Here is a 19,362-nt window from a genome sequence, read left to right on the forward strand (position 1 = left end):
CCCGGTGTCACCCACTGGTGACAGTTCCTGCAGCCTATCCCTTCTGCCAAGATTAAGGGGGTGGGGGGGGGGGCAGCCTGAAGCGTTGTTGCAAAGAGGCTCTGAGGTCTGACCCATGTGCTTTGTCCAGGACCATGTGCATGTGGCACCCAGGCCACCACTGCCAGCTGCATGGTAACTTCACTGCTGGTGCCAGTGGGGTCAGCAAAACTGGGGTTTGCTGGGGCTTCCAGCACAGCAGCACCTTGTGGGGACAACAGGTGGATTCTGATACTTTTTTTAAAAAGATTTTTATTGGAAAAGAAAAAAAAACATTTTCCAAAAGGAGTGAGAGCTCCCACCCAGCACTGGTGTTGGCATGGCAAAGGCAGAGGGGCTGCAGCTCCAGCATGGACACACAAGGTTGGAAGTGACAGAAAGGAGATGCAGTTGCTTCTCAGAGTGGTGGTTGTGTTTTCCTCAACTGCTGCAGTAAGTCATGCCCCAGCCAAAGGGATACTGGAATAAACCCCCTGAGGTGAGAGCAGTCTTCGAGTGAGAAGCTTGGGTGATGGGGTTACTCAGGCATTCAACACCCAGCCCTTCCCTCCAGCACTGGTACCTGGTGGAGGAGTGAGGAGGCTCCTGGGCTTGCAAAAGGATGCGCTAAAGGCAACTCATTTGTGCTGGAGGGTGGAAAAATGTGTGTTCCATCCCAGCTCTCCGAGCACATCCCAGTGAACCCCAACACCAGCTGAGGGGAGGTGAGCAGGATGCACTGGCAGTGGCCATGGGGCAGCAAGGATGGAGGCAGCCTATTCTGCAGGATGGGTGGGTTTGCTCTCTACAACACTAATGATTAAAACAAGGCATCTCAGTGAAAGAGGAGGTCATGGAAAGGAGTAAGGACAGGAGGAGGAAGACTGTAGTGTGGGCCAGCTGCAGCTGGACATCCAGTCCTGTACGCACCATGTCGAGGGACCGATAAGGATGCTGGCTTCCTGTTCTAGTCCTTCCCCTTGCCCTTCTTTGCTGCGTTCAAGAAGCACAGGAGACAAGAGTTAGTGCATCTGCTGGCAGCTTGTGGTGCCCCAGACACTGCTGCAGTAGAAACGTAGCCAGCATGGCTGCCTGGGCACGGCGCAGAGGCTGCATCCCTGCTGGCAGCCTCCCACCATGCCAAACCATGTTTTGCACCAGTCCAAGTGAGGAGAGCAGGGAATCCCCATCCCACCAAAGATGCCAGTGGTTTGTGGGGAGACCAAGGTTATTCCTAGTAGCACCTGCATCCCACCCAGCCAGCAGCTGGACTTCGCAGTGCAAAGGAAAGAGCATCCTATGTAATCCCCCACACCACCAGCAAAGTGCAACCCCAACAGGCCAAGGTACGCCTGAAAAAACCCTGCCCAGGGTTGCAACAGGACCCTTGTGGGGACAGGAGTGGTGGCAACTGACCTTTGGACTTCGACTTGATCTTGGAAGAGCAAGGCTTGGTCACATAGACAATCTCCTCACACTGGGCATTGTACAGGGCTTTCTTCAGGATGCCGGAGCGAGTCTTCAGGCCTATCTGAGCACTACAGCCTCCCCAGCTCTCAAACTTGTACTTGCAGTCGGCTGGATGAGAGGGGAGAGGCATCAGAACTGGCCAGGACCTGGCAGGACACTAGCCCCAGTCACCCAGCACAGGGTGGTCCTCAACCATCCCACCTCCATGTACCTACCTCCAAATTTCTTCTTCCAGTTGCAGGGGATCTTGCACTTGAGCTTTTTACTCTCATCTTTGCAAGTTCCCTCACGGTAGCCCAGGCCACAGTCCTTACTGTTGGGAACACAGGGTCCCCAGCGCCAGTCCTCGCACTTGGAGCCATCCTTCTTTGCCTTTTCTGTATGGAAAAGTGGAGTGGGTGCTCTCTGCAGGCACAGGGGAGCATACCCCACTCTGCCCCCTGCCCCACTGGGCCCCTGCCCCAGGCTGCCCCTCACCTTTCTTGTTCTTGCCAGCCTCAGCGGCGGCAGCCACCAGGATCAGCAGCAGGAGGAGGAGGAGGCCCCGGACCTGCATCCTGCCTGTGGAGGAAGGAGAGGGTGAGGTGGGTTGGAGGATGGGGTGCAATGTGGTATCGAGGGGGGGGCATGGTGGGCTGTGGGCAACCTGTGTGGGAGTAAGACAGCAGCTGCCTCCTTTGCACACACCCCTGTGCCCTGCTTGTTGCCACCCGGTAGAATATGTTCATTAATTGCAACAGGAAGGTTAATTGTGTACCTCAACGACTGCGTCCCACCAGGGAACTGCAGGGCTGAGAGATTGTTCCCACCCCTGCAGCCCCCCTATTGCCCTGCCTGTGGTTGAAATGTTCTCCATGGGGACTCCTGCAGCCCACACAGCATCTGGGGAAGGGCCTACATCTGGCTGCCAGTTGCCAGCCCTTACACCCCGTATTGCTCTGTGGGTTCTTTAGCCATGACCCAGCAGGCTGTTGACCCATACCAAAGAGCATTGGGGCTGGGGAGCACAGCTCCCATAGTACCTTACTCTGGTTCTAGAGGATGCCAGGGAGAAGGAAAAAAGCCCAGAAGAAACAAACCTGCTGCCAATGAGGGGTCTGAGAGTTAAATCAGTGGATTAAACACCAAAAAAAGCATCCATAGTGTGGGAGCTCTTTGGAGGGATGGAGTGGGAGTGCTGAGCCCACTGCCCACACCACCTGTGCATGCAGGGGGTGTGCAGGAGTGCACACACCTGGGAGCAGGTTTGGGACAAGGGTGCATACACATAAGGATTTGGCTCTGGGGACCATGCCCTGTCCCCCTGCCTTGGTGGCTTTGGACCATGGCTGCCACCATGAGACTCTGTGGGATGTTGCTGCCAACTCTAGGGTCCCAGATCCTGCTCTCAGTGGGAACAGGAGTGCAGGCATGCAGGGCCAGCATTTCAAATCTGGAGACCCCTTCCCTGCTCCCCCAAAGCCTTTTAAGATGCCACCCATATCTGTGTGGCAGCAGCCATCCAGAAACTACATGGCACCTGCCCCGGCTCTGTGATGGGCTTCGCAGAACTGGGCTGTACAGGACAGGATGAACTGCAGGCCCCAGAGGACATCAATGCAGGGATGAGCCCAGGGTCAGTGTTTGCTCCCTCCCCTGGGCTCCCTGGGCAGCATGCCAGAGAGAGCAGCATCCCACATTATTCAGGCTCCAGTGCACTCACCTTTCATGCATCCGCCGCCAAGCTGCCGGCTTCGCTCTGCATTGAGCTGTCACAGGGAATTACACAGACCGGCTGGCTGAGGGCACAGCTGTGGGGGTGAGATCTGCCTTCCCCCTCACCCAGCCTGGCTGGGAGCCATCCTGCCGAGCACAGCACGGCTCAGCTCTGTTCCCACCCATCTGCCTTCAAAGGGGACAAGGGCTTAGCACAGATGGGCTGCTTACAGATGACAAGGCTGGAGCTGAGCTGACTTACAGACATGGCTGTCCCGCTTTCTGCAGCAGCCCTTACGGCATAGCACCTCTGACATCCACATTATTCACAGCATCCCCCTGGTTTCAGGTGCTCTGTAAACTTCTCCCATCCTTTGCTGCAGAGCATTCCCCTGTGCTCCTTGCACCTACCTCCCAGCCCAGCACCTTCTGCTCAGACCCTTCTGACATGGCCTCCAAGCCCCCAGGGCAGATCGCCCCAGCTGCTGTGCTCACCCCTGCCTCGCCTCCAGGCACCGACTCCCTCTGTTTGCCATGGGTGCAGTGGGACCCTGCCCTTGTGTACACAGGGATGTGAGAAGGATGCCCTCTGAGGGGCTGACCAGCTACAGCCCCAGGGATCCCTGAATCTGCTCCCAGGCTCGGCCCAGCACATCACATTCCCCAGGCAAAGGTCTGCAGGGACCTTTAGTCATGGCTCATCCTAAAGAATTCATAAGGGAAAAGGAGTACAGTTTTCCAACTGGTTTTCCAAACAGTCGGGCAAATGGGCTGGGCTGGGCTGACAGCACCTTCAGGCACACTCGCACAGCTGTGCTCTTCCTGCATCCCTGTGGGGCCCTGGCTTCTCTCCTCCTTAGATGCTGGCTGGCTCACACATAGCATTTGTCTCTCCCGGGAATGGGCTTGCATGAACGGAGCAGCCTGGAGCCTGACCACATCTTGGCAGTCCCTGTTCTCCATTCCCCCTCCTCTAGCTGCCTAGGGTTTTTATAATCTAGGATCAGCTTTAAAAAGAAAAATAAAATCACCTGTTGAAGATGAAGCAGAGCTCAAATACCCACTACTGCAGATGGGAAAGCTTGGACCCCTCTCCGGACACCATTCAGGGCCAGGTAGTGCTACCGACTCCTCCTAATGCGGGCCACAGGTCCTCCCCAGTTCCTGACCCCTCAATGGTGTCCCCATGCGCTCCTGAGAACAGGGCGGTGGCTGGGCTGGCACCCCCCTCACAGCCCCTTTTGCAGTAGCGGGACCTCTCGGCTCGGCTTCGCTCGGCTCAAATTGCAGCTGGCTCTGGCAGTGGTGGGCGCAGGACTGCTGTCCTCCCTCCGCAGGCTGAGCTGCTTCCCAGCCTCCGGGCAGGGAGCCCGGCACTCGAGGAGCCCAGCGCTCTTGGGAAGCCCATGGCCTGGAGTGCCAAGTACCGCGACAGCAGTAAGTTCCCTGCTGCCAGGAAAGGGGAGACCGAGCATGTGCCCGTGAGTCATGGCGTTAGCACCACCGGGAGGCTTTCCTAGAGGTGCTGAGAGAAGCAGAGCCGGGGGCTGTGGGGCTTTCTGTCAGGCGGCCTCACCTTCCCCTCGCAGGGAGGAGAAGGTGCTCCAAGGGAAAAGTTCTGCCCCTGCACTGGGGGCAAAGAGGGGAGCAGGCAGCACCCTTCCACACCTCTTCCCTCTGCTCCCTCCTCAGGGCAGATGCTGTGCCGTGAGCCCCGTACAGCCTCTTTCCCTCGCCCTCCGGAGAGGCGGGCGGCGGTCGAGCCCCGCTCCGGGGCAGCTCCCCTGGCTCCAATCGGAGGATCTCCACCAGCTGAGTCCTCCCCGAACCAGTTTGGGGTGCTTCCCCGGAGGAGTATGGGGTAGGATACCGGGCCATTGCCTCAACCCGTCTGCTCTCCAGGAGCCCTGACTCCCTACCAAACTCCATCCTTCTGCACCTCCAGGCTCTTCCCTGGCTCCTCTCAGGCGAGCCCGCACCGGGGGGGTCGCCGCCCCCGGCCTCCCGGCACCAATCGCCCCTTTCTGCAGCTCCTCCTCAGCCAGAGCCTGTCCCCCACCCCGGAAAAGCCCCTTCCCACTCCGGAGAGCCCTCAGCCTGGGTGACTGCCGCCTCCCCGGGGAGGTGACGGGAGGTCGCCGCTCGCCTCGCCCGGGGCGCCTATCGCCGTGGTGTCGGGCGGGCGGTGCCGCCGTGCACGGGGCCCTGGAGCGGGGCCCGACCCGAGAACTGTGGGCGGGGGGCCGCACTCACCTGCGGAGCGGAGCGGAGCGGTGCGGAGCTGCTGCCTTTGTGTGGCGGCCGCGTGCGGAGCCCCGCGCGGCGCACAGCGGCCCCTGACGTCGGGCTCGGCTGGCAGCAAAAAGGTGGGTTTTTAGCCCAAAACTTTTCGCAAGCTCCTCCTCTGCCCCCCGGCAGGCACAAAGGCAGGGCGGCAGAGGGGCGGCCCGGGGGCAGGCTGGCCCCTCGGCCGGCGGGGCGGGGGCAGCGCGGGCCGGCGGCGGGCCCCTCGGCCGGGGGTGAGCTGGGCCCGAGGGGCGTCAGGTTCCGCGGGGCACGGCCCCTGTCCCTTGTCCCCTCTCATCTTCCTGCGGTGTTGTCCAACCCGCACCCGCGGCGCCGTGCCAGGGAAGCTGTGCGGGTTCAGCTGAGCACGCACCCCAGCATCACCGAGTGGCCGAAGGGTGCACAGCTTAACAGCCGGGCAAGGTCTCCCTTGGGCGCTGCTGCTCTGAGTTTCGCTGGAAGCCGGCTCCGGCGCACTCCTGGGGCTCGGTGGAGTGAAGGGAACCACCGCGTCTCCACCAGTTCCATGGATGCCTCCTTCTCCATCAAGGGCTCTGGTGTCAATGGACCGACCTTTCATGATCTCTTCCCTTTTCACCCTTCTCTGATTGCTCTGCCCCTCGTGGGAAGTTAGCAGGAAAGGGGTACTTGCTCAGCACCCAGAGCAGCACATCACTTACATGCTGTCCGAAGCATCTCCCCAGTTCCATCCCTTGTGACCTGCCTGCCCCCAGCTCAGCCATGTGCCCTTCTCCTTGGACCAAGCAGTGGTATCAGACTTCTGGTGGGGGATGAAAAGGACCTTGCGGATGTGACTGCTCCCTTTCTCCCCATCCACCACCTTTTCTTGGGACGTGAGCAAGGCAGTAGCCAAGTCAATTCCCTTTTGGAATTAGCAGCCAGAAAGGACAGTATCATGCCAGAAAAATGGGGCTGTGGTGAGGAATGGAGCCATTTTTCCACCTCTTACCCTGGAAGAAGTCTGCTGAGAGCAGGGCTGCCACAGGTGGAGTTGCAGGGCAGGGCAGGGGGGTGGCTGCTTTTTATGAGCTGCTTCAAAACCAGGAATCACTTTCCAAGAGATTGCCACATTTAATTCCCACTCTGCCAGCAGTTTCCTGAACATCTGCAGAGGTTTTGAGGAGACCTGGCAAATGTGGGAACAGGTCATCTCCCCTTTCTGCTGCACACACAGCAACAGGTACTGCTGTGTGGTGAGGGATCTGGAGATGCCAGGCTTTACATTTGAGCCCAGGATGCAGAAATGGATCCTGATAGCTGGGCAGGTGGCAAAGCCAATAGCCTCCCCCCATTGCTGGGCCTTTGCACTAAAGCTGAAGAAAGCTGCTGAGACAAACTTCAATGTAAAAAAGGAGAAGGATCTAGGTGTGCATCAGGTTTGCATGTCTGAAGTATGGGACTGTGATGAGCAAACCAGGGACTGTAGAACTGTTAAAGAACTACATGTGGAGCGAGCACCGCTGCTTCTCTTCAGCTATTTCGGGCCAGGAGCTGAAGATCTCACTGGGGTCCCCAGGGCACAGCAGCATAAGGTATGGTAAAGCCTTGTGCAAATTTTCGTTCCTTCCAAGGGATCAGGAGACAAGTCCTGGCTGTGTGAGAGAGCAGAGATGCATTGCTGCACATCACTCTCAGCAGTGACTATGCTTGGTCCCTTTGGGCTCTTTCTGAGGGACGTGGGGGAAATGGCTCCTTCCCCAGCTCAAACAAGCAGCAGAAGGCTGTGTTTGCAGAAAGGGGCCTCATACCGAGGAAAGGAGGAAAAAGAGGGAATGTGACCAACCCAGATGCATTTCCCTGCAACTGGTTAACTTGAGCTTTTTACCTCTAAAAATGTCACAAGCTAATTCATGGCATGTCAGCTCTGCGTTTTCCATCTCTGGTCAAAGCCTGGTCCTTGGGGAACTGGTACTGGATGTTGCGGCAGTGCCAGTGCAGGAACACAGCCATGCATGGGAGAGGAACGACCTTTCCCCTGTTGAGGTGTGTGGCAGGTAATCATTAACAGGGCCACACTGCTGTCACCCCAGCTCTGCTAAGCTGGCGCTGAATTTGCATGGCTTTCTCCAGCCTGCACACGTGCACCTGGTGCCTACACCCCCAGGTGTGCTTCCATCCCACAGGAGGGCAGACAGACCTCCAAACCTCCAGCACCTAACTGAAAAGGAGAAAGAGGGGATGCCAACACCCTTTGGAGAGAAGGGTAGGACTTTGCCCCAAAGGTACACTGCCCCTTTCCCAACACTCCTCATCAGAGTGATCACATAGTGGGACTGCTTCTTTTCCTCACTGTATATTTGACACTGGGGCAACTGGAAGACTCTTAGTGCCATGGTTACTGACAGCCCTCCCTGCCGAGATGTGGGGCAAGTCCCAGCATGCCGGGGTCTGGGCACTGAAGTAGAGAGGGTCCCCTCCTCCCAGCTGCACGTACCTGGTCCCTGGGGAGGCTGGGACAAGTTGGTGTGCCTTACACCTGCTACAGATCCTCACTGCTAGCTCTGGGCAGGAGCTGAAGGTTGAAGACCATGAAAGAGAGGCACAATGACAGTGGAAGAGACAATGCAGGCAGGGAAGGAGGCTGCTTCTCCTGGCAGAGAGGGGCTGGCAGGAGTGCCAGGCTGGCAGCCAAACTGCCCTCAGAAATCTGAGTTTAAGGTATGCATATAGCTCCTCATCACCCAACACCTCCATCACCAGCATGCCCTTGGCCGCTGCCATTACCTCATTTTTCAAAGGAAACTCCACAGGAGAGAAGTGTCTTGGCCACAGTCATGCTTACGAGTCTGAGGCTGGAAGCAGAAGTGTCCCTAATCCTTGCTTTTGTAATGAGAGAGCAGTCCTTCCACCAGAGCAGCAGAGATAATCCCTGCCCTCAGTGCTCAAGAGGCAGAAGCCCAAGACTCCCTGCTGGAGCTGGGAATGAATAGGAAGAGCCCCTGCCAGGCTCATCTCCTGCAGAGCAGCATGGCTGGGGACAGCTCACCACAAAAAAAGGCCAACAAACATTTTGAAACTGGAGGCTGGATGCTGCTGTAGTACCCACTGACAGCTGTGGCAGCTGCTGGGGCTGCTGCTCACTTTGCCCGAAGGAAGAATAGCAGGCTGCCAGCTCCTGACTCACACTTTCAAGGCCTTCTGGATCACTTGGGAAGGCAGTGCACTTTCTCCCTTTCCCACATTGCACTGAGCACTGAGGTATGACACAGGACAAGGACCCCATATCTAGCAACAGTCCCAGAAGGATGCTGTGCTGGGAAGAGAACGTGGGCCAGCAGGGAACTCCCAGAAGTACCCCCAAGTTTGGATGGAGGCAGATGCCTTGGGTTCCACCCTTGCCTGTGCGACGCAAGGCATCTGTTGTGCAGTACCCGCTGCAATCTTGCGGATGCAGCAGGAGACAGGAACTAAAACATCAATCTCTTTATTTCAATGGCAAGAAACAACAACATCCAAACAGTCAAAGTTGAAAAGCAATGGGAACACAGGCTCGTGCCAGGCCCTGGGCCTGCTAGAGCCAGCACCCTCACATAGTTACAAAAATACAATCCTACAACAGCTTCTAAGAAACACAGACCCAGGTATTGCACAGAACCCCTGCCCTCAGCGGGCAGGGTGACCAACACCCCCTCCTTCTTCACCAAAATATAAGCAGGCTTGGAATTGCACAGCAACTCAGCTCACGTGTGCACGGAGCGGCCAGGCAGGGAGGGGAACAGTGTGTCTCTCAACTACCTGTACAAACACTGTAAGGGAGATAGGGGGAAACTGAGGCTCTAAATGCCTCTGGGCCAAGTTGGGCATCCTGTCTGGGGCAGCAGTGGCATGGACCTCTGAGATGACAGTGCCTTGTCTGTCAGTGGCCTGGCAGCAGTGCTAATGAGAACTCCATTATGCTGGAATGTCCCAGCTCTCAATTCATTAGGTTGCTATCATGAGTAATTGCCAATACTGCCACTGGCCCCTGGGCACCCTGCACAGCCCTGTGCCTCTGTTCCCCAGTACAGCAACCCCCATCCTTCAAGGGCACCCTGCCCCTGGCCAAAGAGTCTGAAGGGTATTCTGGTTCCCTAGAGTATCCTCATACCCTTTTCTTGGTAGTAGGAGGGATTCAAATGGTGCCACCCAGCACTACCAGTGGGCACAGCTGGGTATGAGTGCAGAGGGACTGCACAGACCACACACAGCAGCAGCAGCAGCATCCTCTCCTGGAGCCAAGCTGTGAACAGCAACCCCCATCACAGCCACTGCCCAACCAAAAGTGCCAAGCAGGTCTGCTAAGCTCAGAGCCATCAGCTTTCCTCCTCTGTGGGCACCTCCTGGTCTGAGACTCAGTTCTGCAAAAGCCTTGCTGAAGGCCTTGCTTGATGTCTCTGCGTCAAGCACTCACGGCATCCACAGGGGAGATGGGTTGTGGTGGCTCAGGCGCCATGGCAGGTGGTAGGTGAAATCCATTGCAGGCATGAATCAGGGCTAGGAGCCCTGATGGTTCCTGTGAATCCAAATCCCTCTTTCTGCTAAAACTAGAGAGGGTGAACTGGTGGTCTGCCCAGTGGGTTGTGTCTCGGCTGGGTGAGCTCTCAAGTTTTCCCTGCAAAGCATTGTGCCCAGTTTGGGGAATAGCAGGAGTCAGACTAAAAGGATGCATGTTGCCAGGTTGGGGGGCATCCCAACCTGGATGGGGGATCCCTGAGAGCAGCACTGACCCCAGCACTGCCCATCCAGCCCCATGCAAAGTCTACCAGTGAGGGAGAAACTGAAGCAGGGAGGGCAGCTGAATCCAAGTCAGCATTTGGGAAATATAACCAGCTTCACCACTGCCACTGCCACTCACAGATGAGTGCAGCTCTCCACCATCCTGCAGTGGGCTCAGAGAGATGCCCAGCAGAGTGGCTGTGCAAACAGTCCCACCCAGCCCCGTGGAGGGAAGCGTGGTGGGAGGGCTTGGTAGCCTTCCTCCATGCCATCCCAGCCCCGAGTCAGACTGCTGACTGAGCACTAAAGGCCGATCAGGAGGGCACCTGCTGCCCTACTTCCAGTTGCACCAGTCCCAGATGCTCCAAGGAAAGGCCGGGTGCACCAGTGACTGCTGCTGCTGAAGGCTCTGGGTAGGGCAACACAGAGACCTGGTGCAGCCCCAGGAGGGAGGAGAAGGCAGGGCCAGTAAGTTGTGGTGCTTCCTTTGGGGCAAAGTCTGAGACTCACAGCCTCTGCTGTCTGTCCATGCAGCCTGTGCCTCCCATAGCTGTGCCAGACAGGAGAGGAGGAACAGGACACAGACCTAGCCAAGCACTGCCAGCGGAGAGAGGGGCTGAGCAATGGTGTCCCACAAGGATCATAGGTAGGAGCCTGTGGAGGGGGCACTGGCATTACTCCCATGAACCAGGGTGACTGGGGGCTTCAGCCTGGCCCGCCCCAACACGGCTGGGAGATAGAGCCCATCTAGAGCAGGGAATGTGGTGAATGAGAGGTGAAGGGGTGGACACACAAAGAATCAGGCTTCAAGTCTGAAATACCCATTGTCCTCATAAACAGAGCCCCAGCCCAGCCTGGGGCAGAGCTCTGCTGTATCCATCTCCAGGGACCAGGTTGACATCTGGGGAGGGTTGGGCCAGATACAGCTCTGCCAGTTGGCATTGTCCTCTTCTCATCCTGCATGAGCTGGCTTGGGCTAAGGCACGCCAAGCACTACACAGCTGTCTCCTGGTCCTCCCGCTGGATCATCTGGTAGTGCTGTCGGTTCTCGAGGTAGGCAGCTAAGTCGGGGTCATTGGCTTTCTCAGCACGGTGCTTCGGGGTGTCTCCCTGCGCAGGGGAGGCAAGGAGTCAGGAGTGCCAAGCACTGCCTGAATGCTGCTTTGGCACCCAAAGGCATTCCCATTCCCCCATGGGGCTGGGTCCAGCAGAGCCTGCAGCCAAACTCCGAGGCAGGAAGCAGCCAAATGCCCATGTGTTCACCACGGGATGAAAGCGTGCTCCTCAGGAGCCTGACTACTGCAGGCCTGGAAGCTGTCCCCTGAAGGGCCATCAGCTCTAGGCATGGGCTAGGACATGACTGATCCTGGGAATTACCCAAGTTACCCAAGAGGAGACAAAGGCTGGTCCCCATGACCTGCTCTTCCCCTGTGCTGCTCTTTCCCTGTGCAGGCGGGAAAGGGTGCGGAATGAGGGGTATGTCTGGGGAATGCCCTGGAATACCAACCCCCCTTCCCTCACAGCCTGGCTAGCGCTCCAGCTCCCGGAGGAGGATCACATTTCACCAGCTTATTGCAGCCATCTGGATTGTGTCCACTAATGAACTCCCGCACTCCATAAAAAGCAAATCTGTTAACAGCTCCCAGCTCTGTCTCCTCTCCCCCTTCCCTCCCCCTGCTCCTTGCTCCTCCTCTCCAAGTGCCCAGGCTCTGCTGTGCCACTGAGAAAGGCCACAAAAACCTGGCGCTCTGCCGCTGCCATTGAAAACCAGCCCTGGAAGGGATACCCGTCCTGTCCAGCTCATCCCCTGGTGCACAGCAGGGCACAGGCAGCTGCAGTAGCGTGCCGGGGCCTCCAGAGCAGCCCGCAGCCATATTTCTCCATCAGGAACAATGGTCAGACATGCAGAGCCCTCCGCTGGGCCTGGATGTGGCTGTGCACAAAAGCCCACCCGTGTGTGGCTGCAGAGAGGTATCATGCACCAAGAAATCTCCTTGGCATGTGCATCCCAAGACTGGACACACCCCATGGTCCTGCACCCACCCCCTGGCAGCTACACCATCAGGGGATGGAGACCACTCTGTGCTTTGGTGCTGGCTCTCCTTGAGGGCCTCCTCCCCACATCCCCTGAATGCAATCACTCATTTAACAGAGGAGGAATTGAGCTTCTTTCCTGTTCCCCTGCAGAAGCCCCTCTGCATCACTGCCTGCCTGCAGCCTGAAACCGGAGCTGCCAGGGCCTCCCTGCCTGGCTGGGCTGAGGCACGCCAACTGATAAGGCTCAGCCTCCCTCACCTCTGCAGGGAGTGGGATCAGTCTGCTCCAAACTCGTGCTACAGGTCTGCTGCTGGGGTTTCTAATGAGGTGGATCCTGCCTGTGCAGCAGGCTGTGACCCGGAGCCCATGAAAGGTCAGTGCAGCAGCACAGAGGGGTCCCCAGGCAGCCACAAACCTGACATGCATTTGCACAGGCACGTGCAAACCCAATCCCTGGGGGGGCACATGCCTGAGCAAGGCTCCCTTTTGTGCTGGGAGGCTGGGGGCTGTTCCCCTCCTTCAGGCAAATGAGGGGGCTGGGGACAGAGAGGGGCCATGCCTCTTGAACTGCCCTCTCCTCTTGCCTCTGCCAGCTGAGTCTCCAATCAGGCCAGTCCCACTCTGGGCACTGTTCAAGGCCTAAGCCTTAGACGGGAACAAGGAAGAGAGATGGGGAGCCAGAGATTATCTGTACAGCTGGCAAACAGGGATGTGCGTTGTCTAAATTGAACCCCAAGCTCCACCAGCACCAGCACCCATCAAATGGGCTCCTAACCAGCGTCCCAGACCCACAGATTGCACCTTCTTGGCTTGTTCTACATCACCTCTGCTACAGCCCATCACTACAAGCCTCCACCAGACAGGCCTGACCACATCCTCTCTGCCATATGCCAGCCCCAGGAACCTCCTGTATCAAAATATGGCCCCAAGCCCTCCCCTTTTGCAGCTCCTCTGCCAGGGCTGGCACAATTCCCTAACACTAAGGCACAGCTCAATTAACTCGGCATGTGAGGGAATGTGCTGCCACTGCCTGCTCCTGCTCCCCGCAGGCCAGCTTCACCCGCCAAGAGGAGCTCCCAGATCCCCCATCATGACTGCCTGTGGGGGAGAGTGGGGGTAGTCCTGCAGCTGGGAGGGAGCTTTCAAGGAGAATGTCCTTGCTCTGACCCCTGAGGGTGGGAAGGGGGAGACAGGGATGAGACATTCCAGCCCCTTGCTTCTAATTTAATAAAACAACAGGGAGAGAAGCACCAGGAGAAGAGGGATTTAACCCCTCTGCAGCTGGGCTCTACTGGGCAAGCAGGGGTGCTCCATGTCAGCTCTCTGTTTGGCAAGCACCCCCACCCAAAGCATCCCTGCTCTGCTCTCCTGCTGGCTCTGCTCCTTGCCAGCCCTCTGGTCACCCCAGAAAGCCCCGCTGCCACCGCTCCCGCTGTCACCTGCAGGTCAGTCTTCATAAGCGAAGCCCCGGCCTCCACGATGTAGTGGCAGATAGTGCGCTGGCGTAAGGCTGCAGCCTGGTGCAAGCTGGTTTCACCGCTGAGGAGGAGAAAGCCGGAGATGTGAGATGTCCCCCTGAACAGGGACAAGCAGCACATGCAGGTGGCAGCAAGGGACAGCAATTCAGCAGCAGCAGCAGGAGCTGATGGCGAGTTGTGTGTTTGTCCAGGCTGCCCTGGCAGAGGAGGGGATGCTACTCAGGGACAGTCTGTCCAAAATGGACTGGGAATCATGGCTGGCAATTATAGCAAGGACAGCTGAAGTGTCCCTGTGACTGGTCACTTCGCAGAGGGTCTGGCCAACAGGTAATGCAAGTCAGGCAGCAACTTACTTCTCCTCCTCTGTTGCATCAAGGATTTCTGAAGGAGCTGTGGAAAGAAAGAGTGCAGGTGAGTGAGACCCAGCTCCGGGGCAGAGACAGACCTGTCTACTCTGTGGTCACAGTCTGCATCATTCCATAGGGGCTGCTATTTTCATGCTGCCTGCACAAGTCCTGGCTCCAAAGAACTCAGGTCAACAATGGCATCTAAGCCCAGCTGATCCCAGGAAAGAAGAACTGGTTGTGGACTCGCTACAGAGAAATATCTAAATAAAGAGGTCTGTATTTAAGTGGGAACTGCCAGAAACAACAGGTCAGCTGCCCTGAAGGCAGAAACAGGACACTTGAGAAATGTTTCCCAGAGACATGCTGGTCCCTGCCAGGATGCAGCAACAGCCATGAGGACACCCCAGTACTGGCAGACAGATGCCAGGAAAAACCCATACACCAGAAGGATGATGTAGCAAACCCAGAGGGAAGGGATCTAAGCCCAGGAGCACTCCCTCCAAGCAGAGGGATCTTTTTTAGCTGCCAGGCTCCTTTGCTAAGCTCCAGCTCACCATTCTCGATGATGTATTTGACGATGTCCTTGCTTCCTGATTTGACAGCATGGTGGAGGACAGTCTGGCCCGAGGAGTCTCGCACCATCAGGTCTCTTCCAGCTTGGTGCAGCTCTTGGAACTACAGGATTGTCAGATTGCTCAGGATGAGTTGCATTTCCCAGCTCCAAGCCCCAAGCCCTAGCACTATGTGCCTGAAGTGCCTGACAGGTTGTGTGAATACTTGGGGCTGGTGGGGAGCTTTGTCCAGGTCAGTCATGCTACCAAGTCCCTTCCCTTCATGTGCCCCAAGAGAGGAACCAGGGCTTCTTGCCAGAAGCGTGCCTGGTTTCCAGCCACCACTCCTGAAGGAAGGCCCTTGACAGGCGTTGCTCCAGGGCAACTGGGGAGCATGGCGGGCAGGGCTTCCCTTAGCCCAAGGGGCACACCAGCCCACAAGCCAGCCTTGGCTGCTCGAGCACCTACCTTGCTGAAGTTGCCGCTCTTGGCAGCTTCTATCAGAAGGTCATCTGCAAAGAGAGATGTGCCAGGGTCAGAAAAGTCAATCTGTAACACTGCTTATCTAATCCTGGAGACAAGAGTGGGCACCAGAGGTGCGGAGCAGGAGCACAAGCTCCTCCAGGCATTAACCCCTTGGTCAGACTGCATTTACATGGCTCCTCCACCTTCAGGAATGTAAGGAACAAGCCAGGAGAAAGAAGGAGACACTGTGTAGCTAGGGGTGAAGCCACACCTCAGCCCCAGGGAGGCGCATGTACAGGGGGAGTAGTCTCTGCCCTTGGGCAGGGTAACTTGTGATGGAAGTGGGGAGCAGGTCTCCTGGGCATCAGCCAGTGGCCAAGACGCCTCTCACCAATGACTCACTCACACTTCCAGGCTCCGATCAAGCTTCAGGAAACTCTTTCCATTTGTTCAGCTTGGTGAGGCCCCTGATCTAGTGTTCCCACCTCCCCAAGGAGAGGCAGAGACAGCCTCTCAACCCAGTCCACAGCGCTCAGCTCTGCAGGTGGGGGATTAACCCCTTGCCACATGATTTCCCGCATGGTGGAGCCAGGAAGGCGCCTGGCTGGGCCACTCCACAAATCACTGTCAGGTCTCTTGTGCTCACCTCTGGGTCACCCGCCCTCAGGGCTCCATGTTTCAGGACACATGGAGCAACAGGGCTCCTGCCCGCTCACCAGTTAAAGGATAGGCCAAAAAAAACCATGGCAGGAAAACAAAACAGTGCAACCTGAGAGGGGGTATGACCAGGGGTAGAACTCGACTCACCTTTATGTGGGAGGCAGCGCTCTGGCTCAGTGCTGGAAGGGAAGAAGAAAAGGTGTAACTAACCCTGCCAGTCCTGGCAGCAGATGGCCCTAATGGGCATGCCACCATTAGAGGGATGGAGAAACATTCCTGTGGCACTCCTCCTTGCCTAATCTGCATTCTTCCCCATTCCCACTCCCATTTCTACTGCTGCTCCTAGCACCATTGCTCATCCATACTCAACACTGCCCTTACTTGGGCTGAAAGACACCCATGCCCTTTGCCCCGTGGGCCAGGTGCTGGAGCTTGACCCCATGGCTGAGCCACCTGCTGATGCCCCACTGCTTAGGGCGGTGCTGGCAGAGGAACAAGGAAAAGAGGATGGCATCTCATCCCTTGGTCTAACTCAACACTGAATTCCTGCTTACTTCCAGGGAGCTCCCCTGTAATCTGGCCCAGGGATCAATGCTGTGAAGCCAACCCTATCTCTCCCATCACTGCCCATTCTTCCTGAGACCCAGCACCCCCACTCCAGACTCACCTGGGGGCAGGAGAAGAGGGTGGAGAGGAGGAAGAGGAGGGGAATGCAAAATGGTGCCCAGGGGGTGTGGCAGATGAGTCCACGAGGTCGGGCATGGCAGGAGAAGTGCTCACAGTCTGAGTGACCACTAGCTCTGGGTCCAGCACATAGAGCTCATCCTGAGAGATCTCTGTCACATAGTTGAGGTGCTCCTGAAAGACACAAGTAAGGACATACTTAGAAGCAAGACCTACTTCTGCAAAACTCCATCCCCTCATATCCCAATGGGTGGGTCTGTAGCTCACCCATTTGCTCAGCAGAGCAATGGTGGCTTGAACAGTCTTGTGCCTGGGAGCCTTTGCATCTCTCCTTGTTCTTTTCAGGCTTCCTATCTCCTGCCACCTTAGCAACCTTGTAAACCTTATCTCCATGTCTTCCTCCCCAAATCATTGGGGAAAGTATCTAATACTGGTGAAGATGACCCCAGCTGGCAGGTCCCCTGGCCAGTCTTGCTATGTTTGCTATTCCTTACCCGCTGCACTGGAGGGCCCTGCAGGCAGCTTTCAACCCAGGGTTCTGTGCTACCACCCAGGCTTCTTCACTTTTCTCCAGAAACCTGGAGGTGCTAAGCCTGGTCCTGGCGCAGGCTTGTCATGCCATCCCTTTAGGGGATGCCAAAGGGCAGGGCAGTGGTATGAGACCTGTGTGGCCCCAAGGCTATGCCTGCCTGTTGGTCTGTGGGGACACCCAAGCACCTTCCTAGGGGGTGCAGGATGAGGCTGCACTCACCTGTGCACGGTCTATCCTGTAGAACCGATCGGCCGTGGTTGCTGTAAGACAGGAACAGAACAAGATGGGGTGATTCCTGGTGTGAGAAAGGGAGACAGCCTCTTCCCACCACGAGTGACAGTGAGCTATCCAGCCACTTCGTGGCTTGCACAGAGGGTACAGCAAAGCCAACAACAGCCCCTGACTCGGCACAAACAACTTCCCTTCGTGATTCTGCTGGTATCTTCACCCTAGAGGCAGCCCCTTGGGCCTATAGACCACCGTGGCCCTGTGAAACATGCCTTTGCTTGCTAACTCCTCTTCAATGACTCCTGGCAGGGAGCCAAGGGAGAGCAGGACAGGTAAGAGCACAGTGCCAGAACAGCTGGATTCCCATGCAGAGCAGCATTTCCACAATGTCCTGATGGGCTGCTGGTGCCAGTCCAGGAGAGGTTGCTGCAGTGGGATCCTTGCAGACCCAAGGAAGTCTTTCTGCAAATAGAGTGGGGATGTGCCAGAGCAGATGAGAGGAGTGAAAGAGCCATGTTTATCCTGGATATCTAGGGAGCTACTGTTCAAGGCCTACAATTCAGCCACTTGAATGAACCTGTGCCGTGTTGAATGAGGCTCTAGTCTCTTTCCTGACACATTTTCCTGAGCCCAGAACCTGCGGCTGGGAGACTGGCAGGAGAAGGGAAACTGGCCCTGGTAGAGCAGTCCTGGTAGCGACACCTGGGAGCAGCAGCACCAGCAACCCCACATGCAGGGCTGGAATCTTGAAGGGAGAAGTTGCACCCTCTCTGCCTAGCACGAGGCTTCCCAGGCCCACTTTGCAACCCATGGCTGTGCTCTGCTGTGGTCTACACTCTGCTTGCTGGGATGTCAGAGAGATGAAATGCTATGAATGGGCATTTCACTCAGCCAGCTTTCAGGGACAGAGGGAGCTTCTTGGTCAGAGAAGGCAAAGGGAGAAGGGAAAGCTACTTTCAGGTAGGGGAGAAGCAGCAGCTGGAGCCCAGCAGGGAGCCTGCTCGCCCGTAACACTGCGACACTCATGGTGAGCCTGGCTCCGAGCATGCTGGAGCAGGGGGGCCCCCTGCCTGCAGGACACAGGAGAGCATCCCCAGAAGTCCCGCAGTGATAAACACACGCCACCAAGCTGTCTTCAGCTCCAAGGGCAAGAGAACTGCAGACACCCCTTGCTCCACTCATGGTCAGCAGCCAGACACGCAGCCTGGGGCAAAGCACGGCTGTGCTCAGCCCCAAAGACCCCAACATCTGTGAGTCCCAAGCCTCAGTGGTTCCCTGTGGCTTGTCACTGAGTGTCTGTCCTCTCATCCCCCAAATTCATAGAATCACAGAATCATCAAATTGCTTAGGTTGGAAAAGACCCTTAAGATCATCGAGTCCAACCATTAAACCAAAGCAGCCAAGTCCACCACTAAACCACGTCCCTAAGTGCCACATCTACACATCTTTTAAATATCTTTAGGGATGGGGACTCATCCACTTCCCTGGACAGCCTGTTCCAACGCTAGACTACCCTTTCAAGTGAGAAAAAAATCTTCCCTGATGCAACTTGAGGTCATTTCCCTTCAACCTCTTGCTTGTTACTTGGGAGAAGAGACCAACACAACTTGATGCAACCTCCTTTCCGGTAGTTGTAGACAGAGATAAGGTCTGCCCTCAGCCTCCTTTTCTCCAGCTCCAGCTCCCTTGATCTCCTCATCCAGATTGATAAAGATAATAAACAGGACCAGCCCCAATACTGAGCCCTGGGGATCACCACTGGAGCCGGCCACCAGCTGGATGTAACTGCAGTCACCACCACGCTCTGGGCTGGGCCATCCAGCTGGTTTTCTATCCAGTGAACACTGCACTCATCTGAGCCATGAGCAGCCAGTTCCCACAGGATAATGCTGTGGGAAACAGTGTCAAACATTTTATTGAAGTTCAGGTGGACAACATCCACAGCTTTCCACTCATCCACTTAGCAGGTCACCTTGACACAGGAAGAGATCAGCTCGGTCAAGCAGGACCTCCCTTTCACGAACTCATGTTGGCTGAGCCTGATCCCCTGGTAGTGCTGCCTGTGCTGCCTGATGGGATCAGGATGATCTGCTCAATGACTTTTCACAGCACCAGGGTTGGGCTGACAGGCTTCTAGTTCCCCAGACCCTCCTTCTGGCTCTTTTTATAGATGGGCATCACACTTACTATTTTCA

The 19,362-nt window shown here is 56.6% G+C and overlaps 2 protein-coding genes across 4 annotated transcripts in view; both read right to left on the minus strand.

The window, feature by feature from the left end:
* Positions 1 to 318: 318 nt before the first annotated feature.
* MDK (midkine) lies at positions 319 to 5,544 on the minus strand. 2 transcript variants are annotated; one of them, XM_069015956.1, is made up of 6 exons: positions 5,437 to 5,544; positions 3,191 to 3,236; positions 1,966 to 2,049; positions 1,704 to 1,865; positions 1,435 to 1,596; positions 319 to 1,011 (listed from the first exon to the last, which is right to left on the minus strand). In XM_069015956.1, the coding sequence occupies exons 2-6, from the start codon at positions 3,195 to 3,197 to the stop codon at positions 986 to 988; spliced, it is 441 nt and encodes a 146-aa protein (XP_068872057.1). In that variant the 5' UTR covers positions 3,198 to 3,236; positions 5,437 to 5,544; the 3' UTR covers positions 319 to 985. The 2 variants fall into 2 exon arrangements, with proteins under 2 accessions (XP_068872057.1, XP_068872058.1); XM_069015957.1 differs by lacking the exon at positions 3,191 to 3,236.
* Positions 5,545 to 8,898: 3,354 nt separating this feature from the next.
* Positions 8,899 to 19,362, minus strand: part of DGKZ (diacylglycerol kinase zeta) — a 46,210-nt gene continuing 35,746 nt past the window's right edge. For both annotated transcript variants that reach the window (XM_069017319.1, XM_069017318.1), the window contains exons 24-31: positions 17,159 to 17,199; positions 16,391 to 16,581; positions 15,871 to 15,902; positions 15,067 to 15,110; positions 14,602 to 14,722; positions 14,054 to 14,090; positions 13,662 to 13,761; positions 8,899 to 11,295 (exon numbers count right to left, since the gene is read on the minus strand). In XM_069017319.1, the coding sequence (XP_068873420.1) occupies positions 11,179 to 11,295; positions 13,662 to 13,761; positions 14,054 to 14,090; positions 14,602 to 14,722; positions 15,067 to 15,110; positions 15,871 to 15,902; positions 16,391 to 16,581; positions 17,159 to 17,199 (683 nt within the window). In that variant the 3' untranslated portion in view covers positions 8,899 to 11,178. The remainder of the gene's footprint in view (positions 11,296 to 13,661; positions 13,762 to 14,053; positions 14,091 to 14,601; positions 14,723 to 15,066; positions 15,111 to 15,870; positions 15,903 to 16,390; positions 16,582 to 17,158; positions 17,200 to 19,362) is intronic.

The sequence above is a fragment of the Aphelocoma coerulescens genome, chromosome 5 (genome assembly GCF_041296385.1).
Source record: "Aphelocoma coerulescens isolate FSJ_1873_10779 chromosome 5, UR_Acoe_1.0, whole genome shotgun sequence".
Taxonomy (NCBI): Eukaryota; Metazoa; Chordata; class Aves; order Passeriformes; family Corvidae; genus Aphelocoma; species Aphelocoma coerulescens.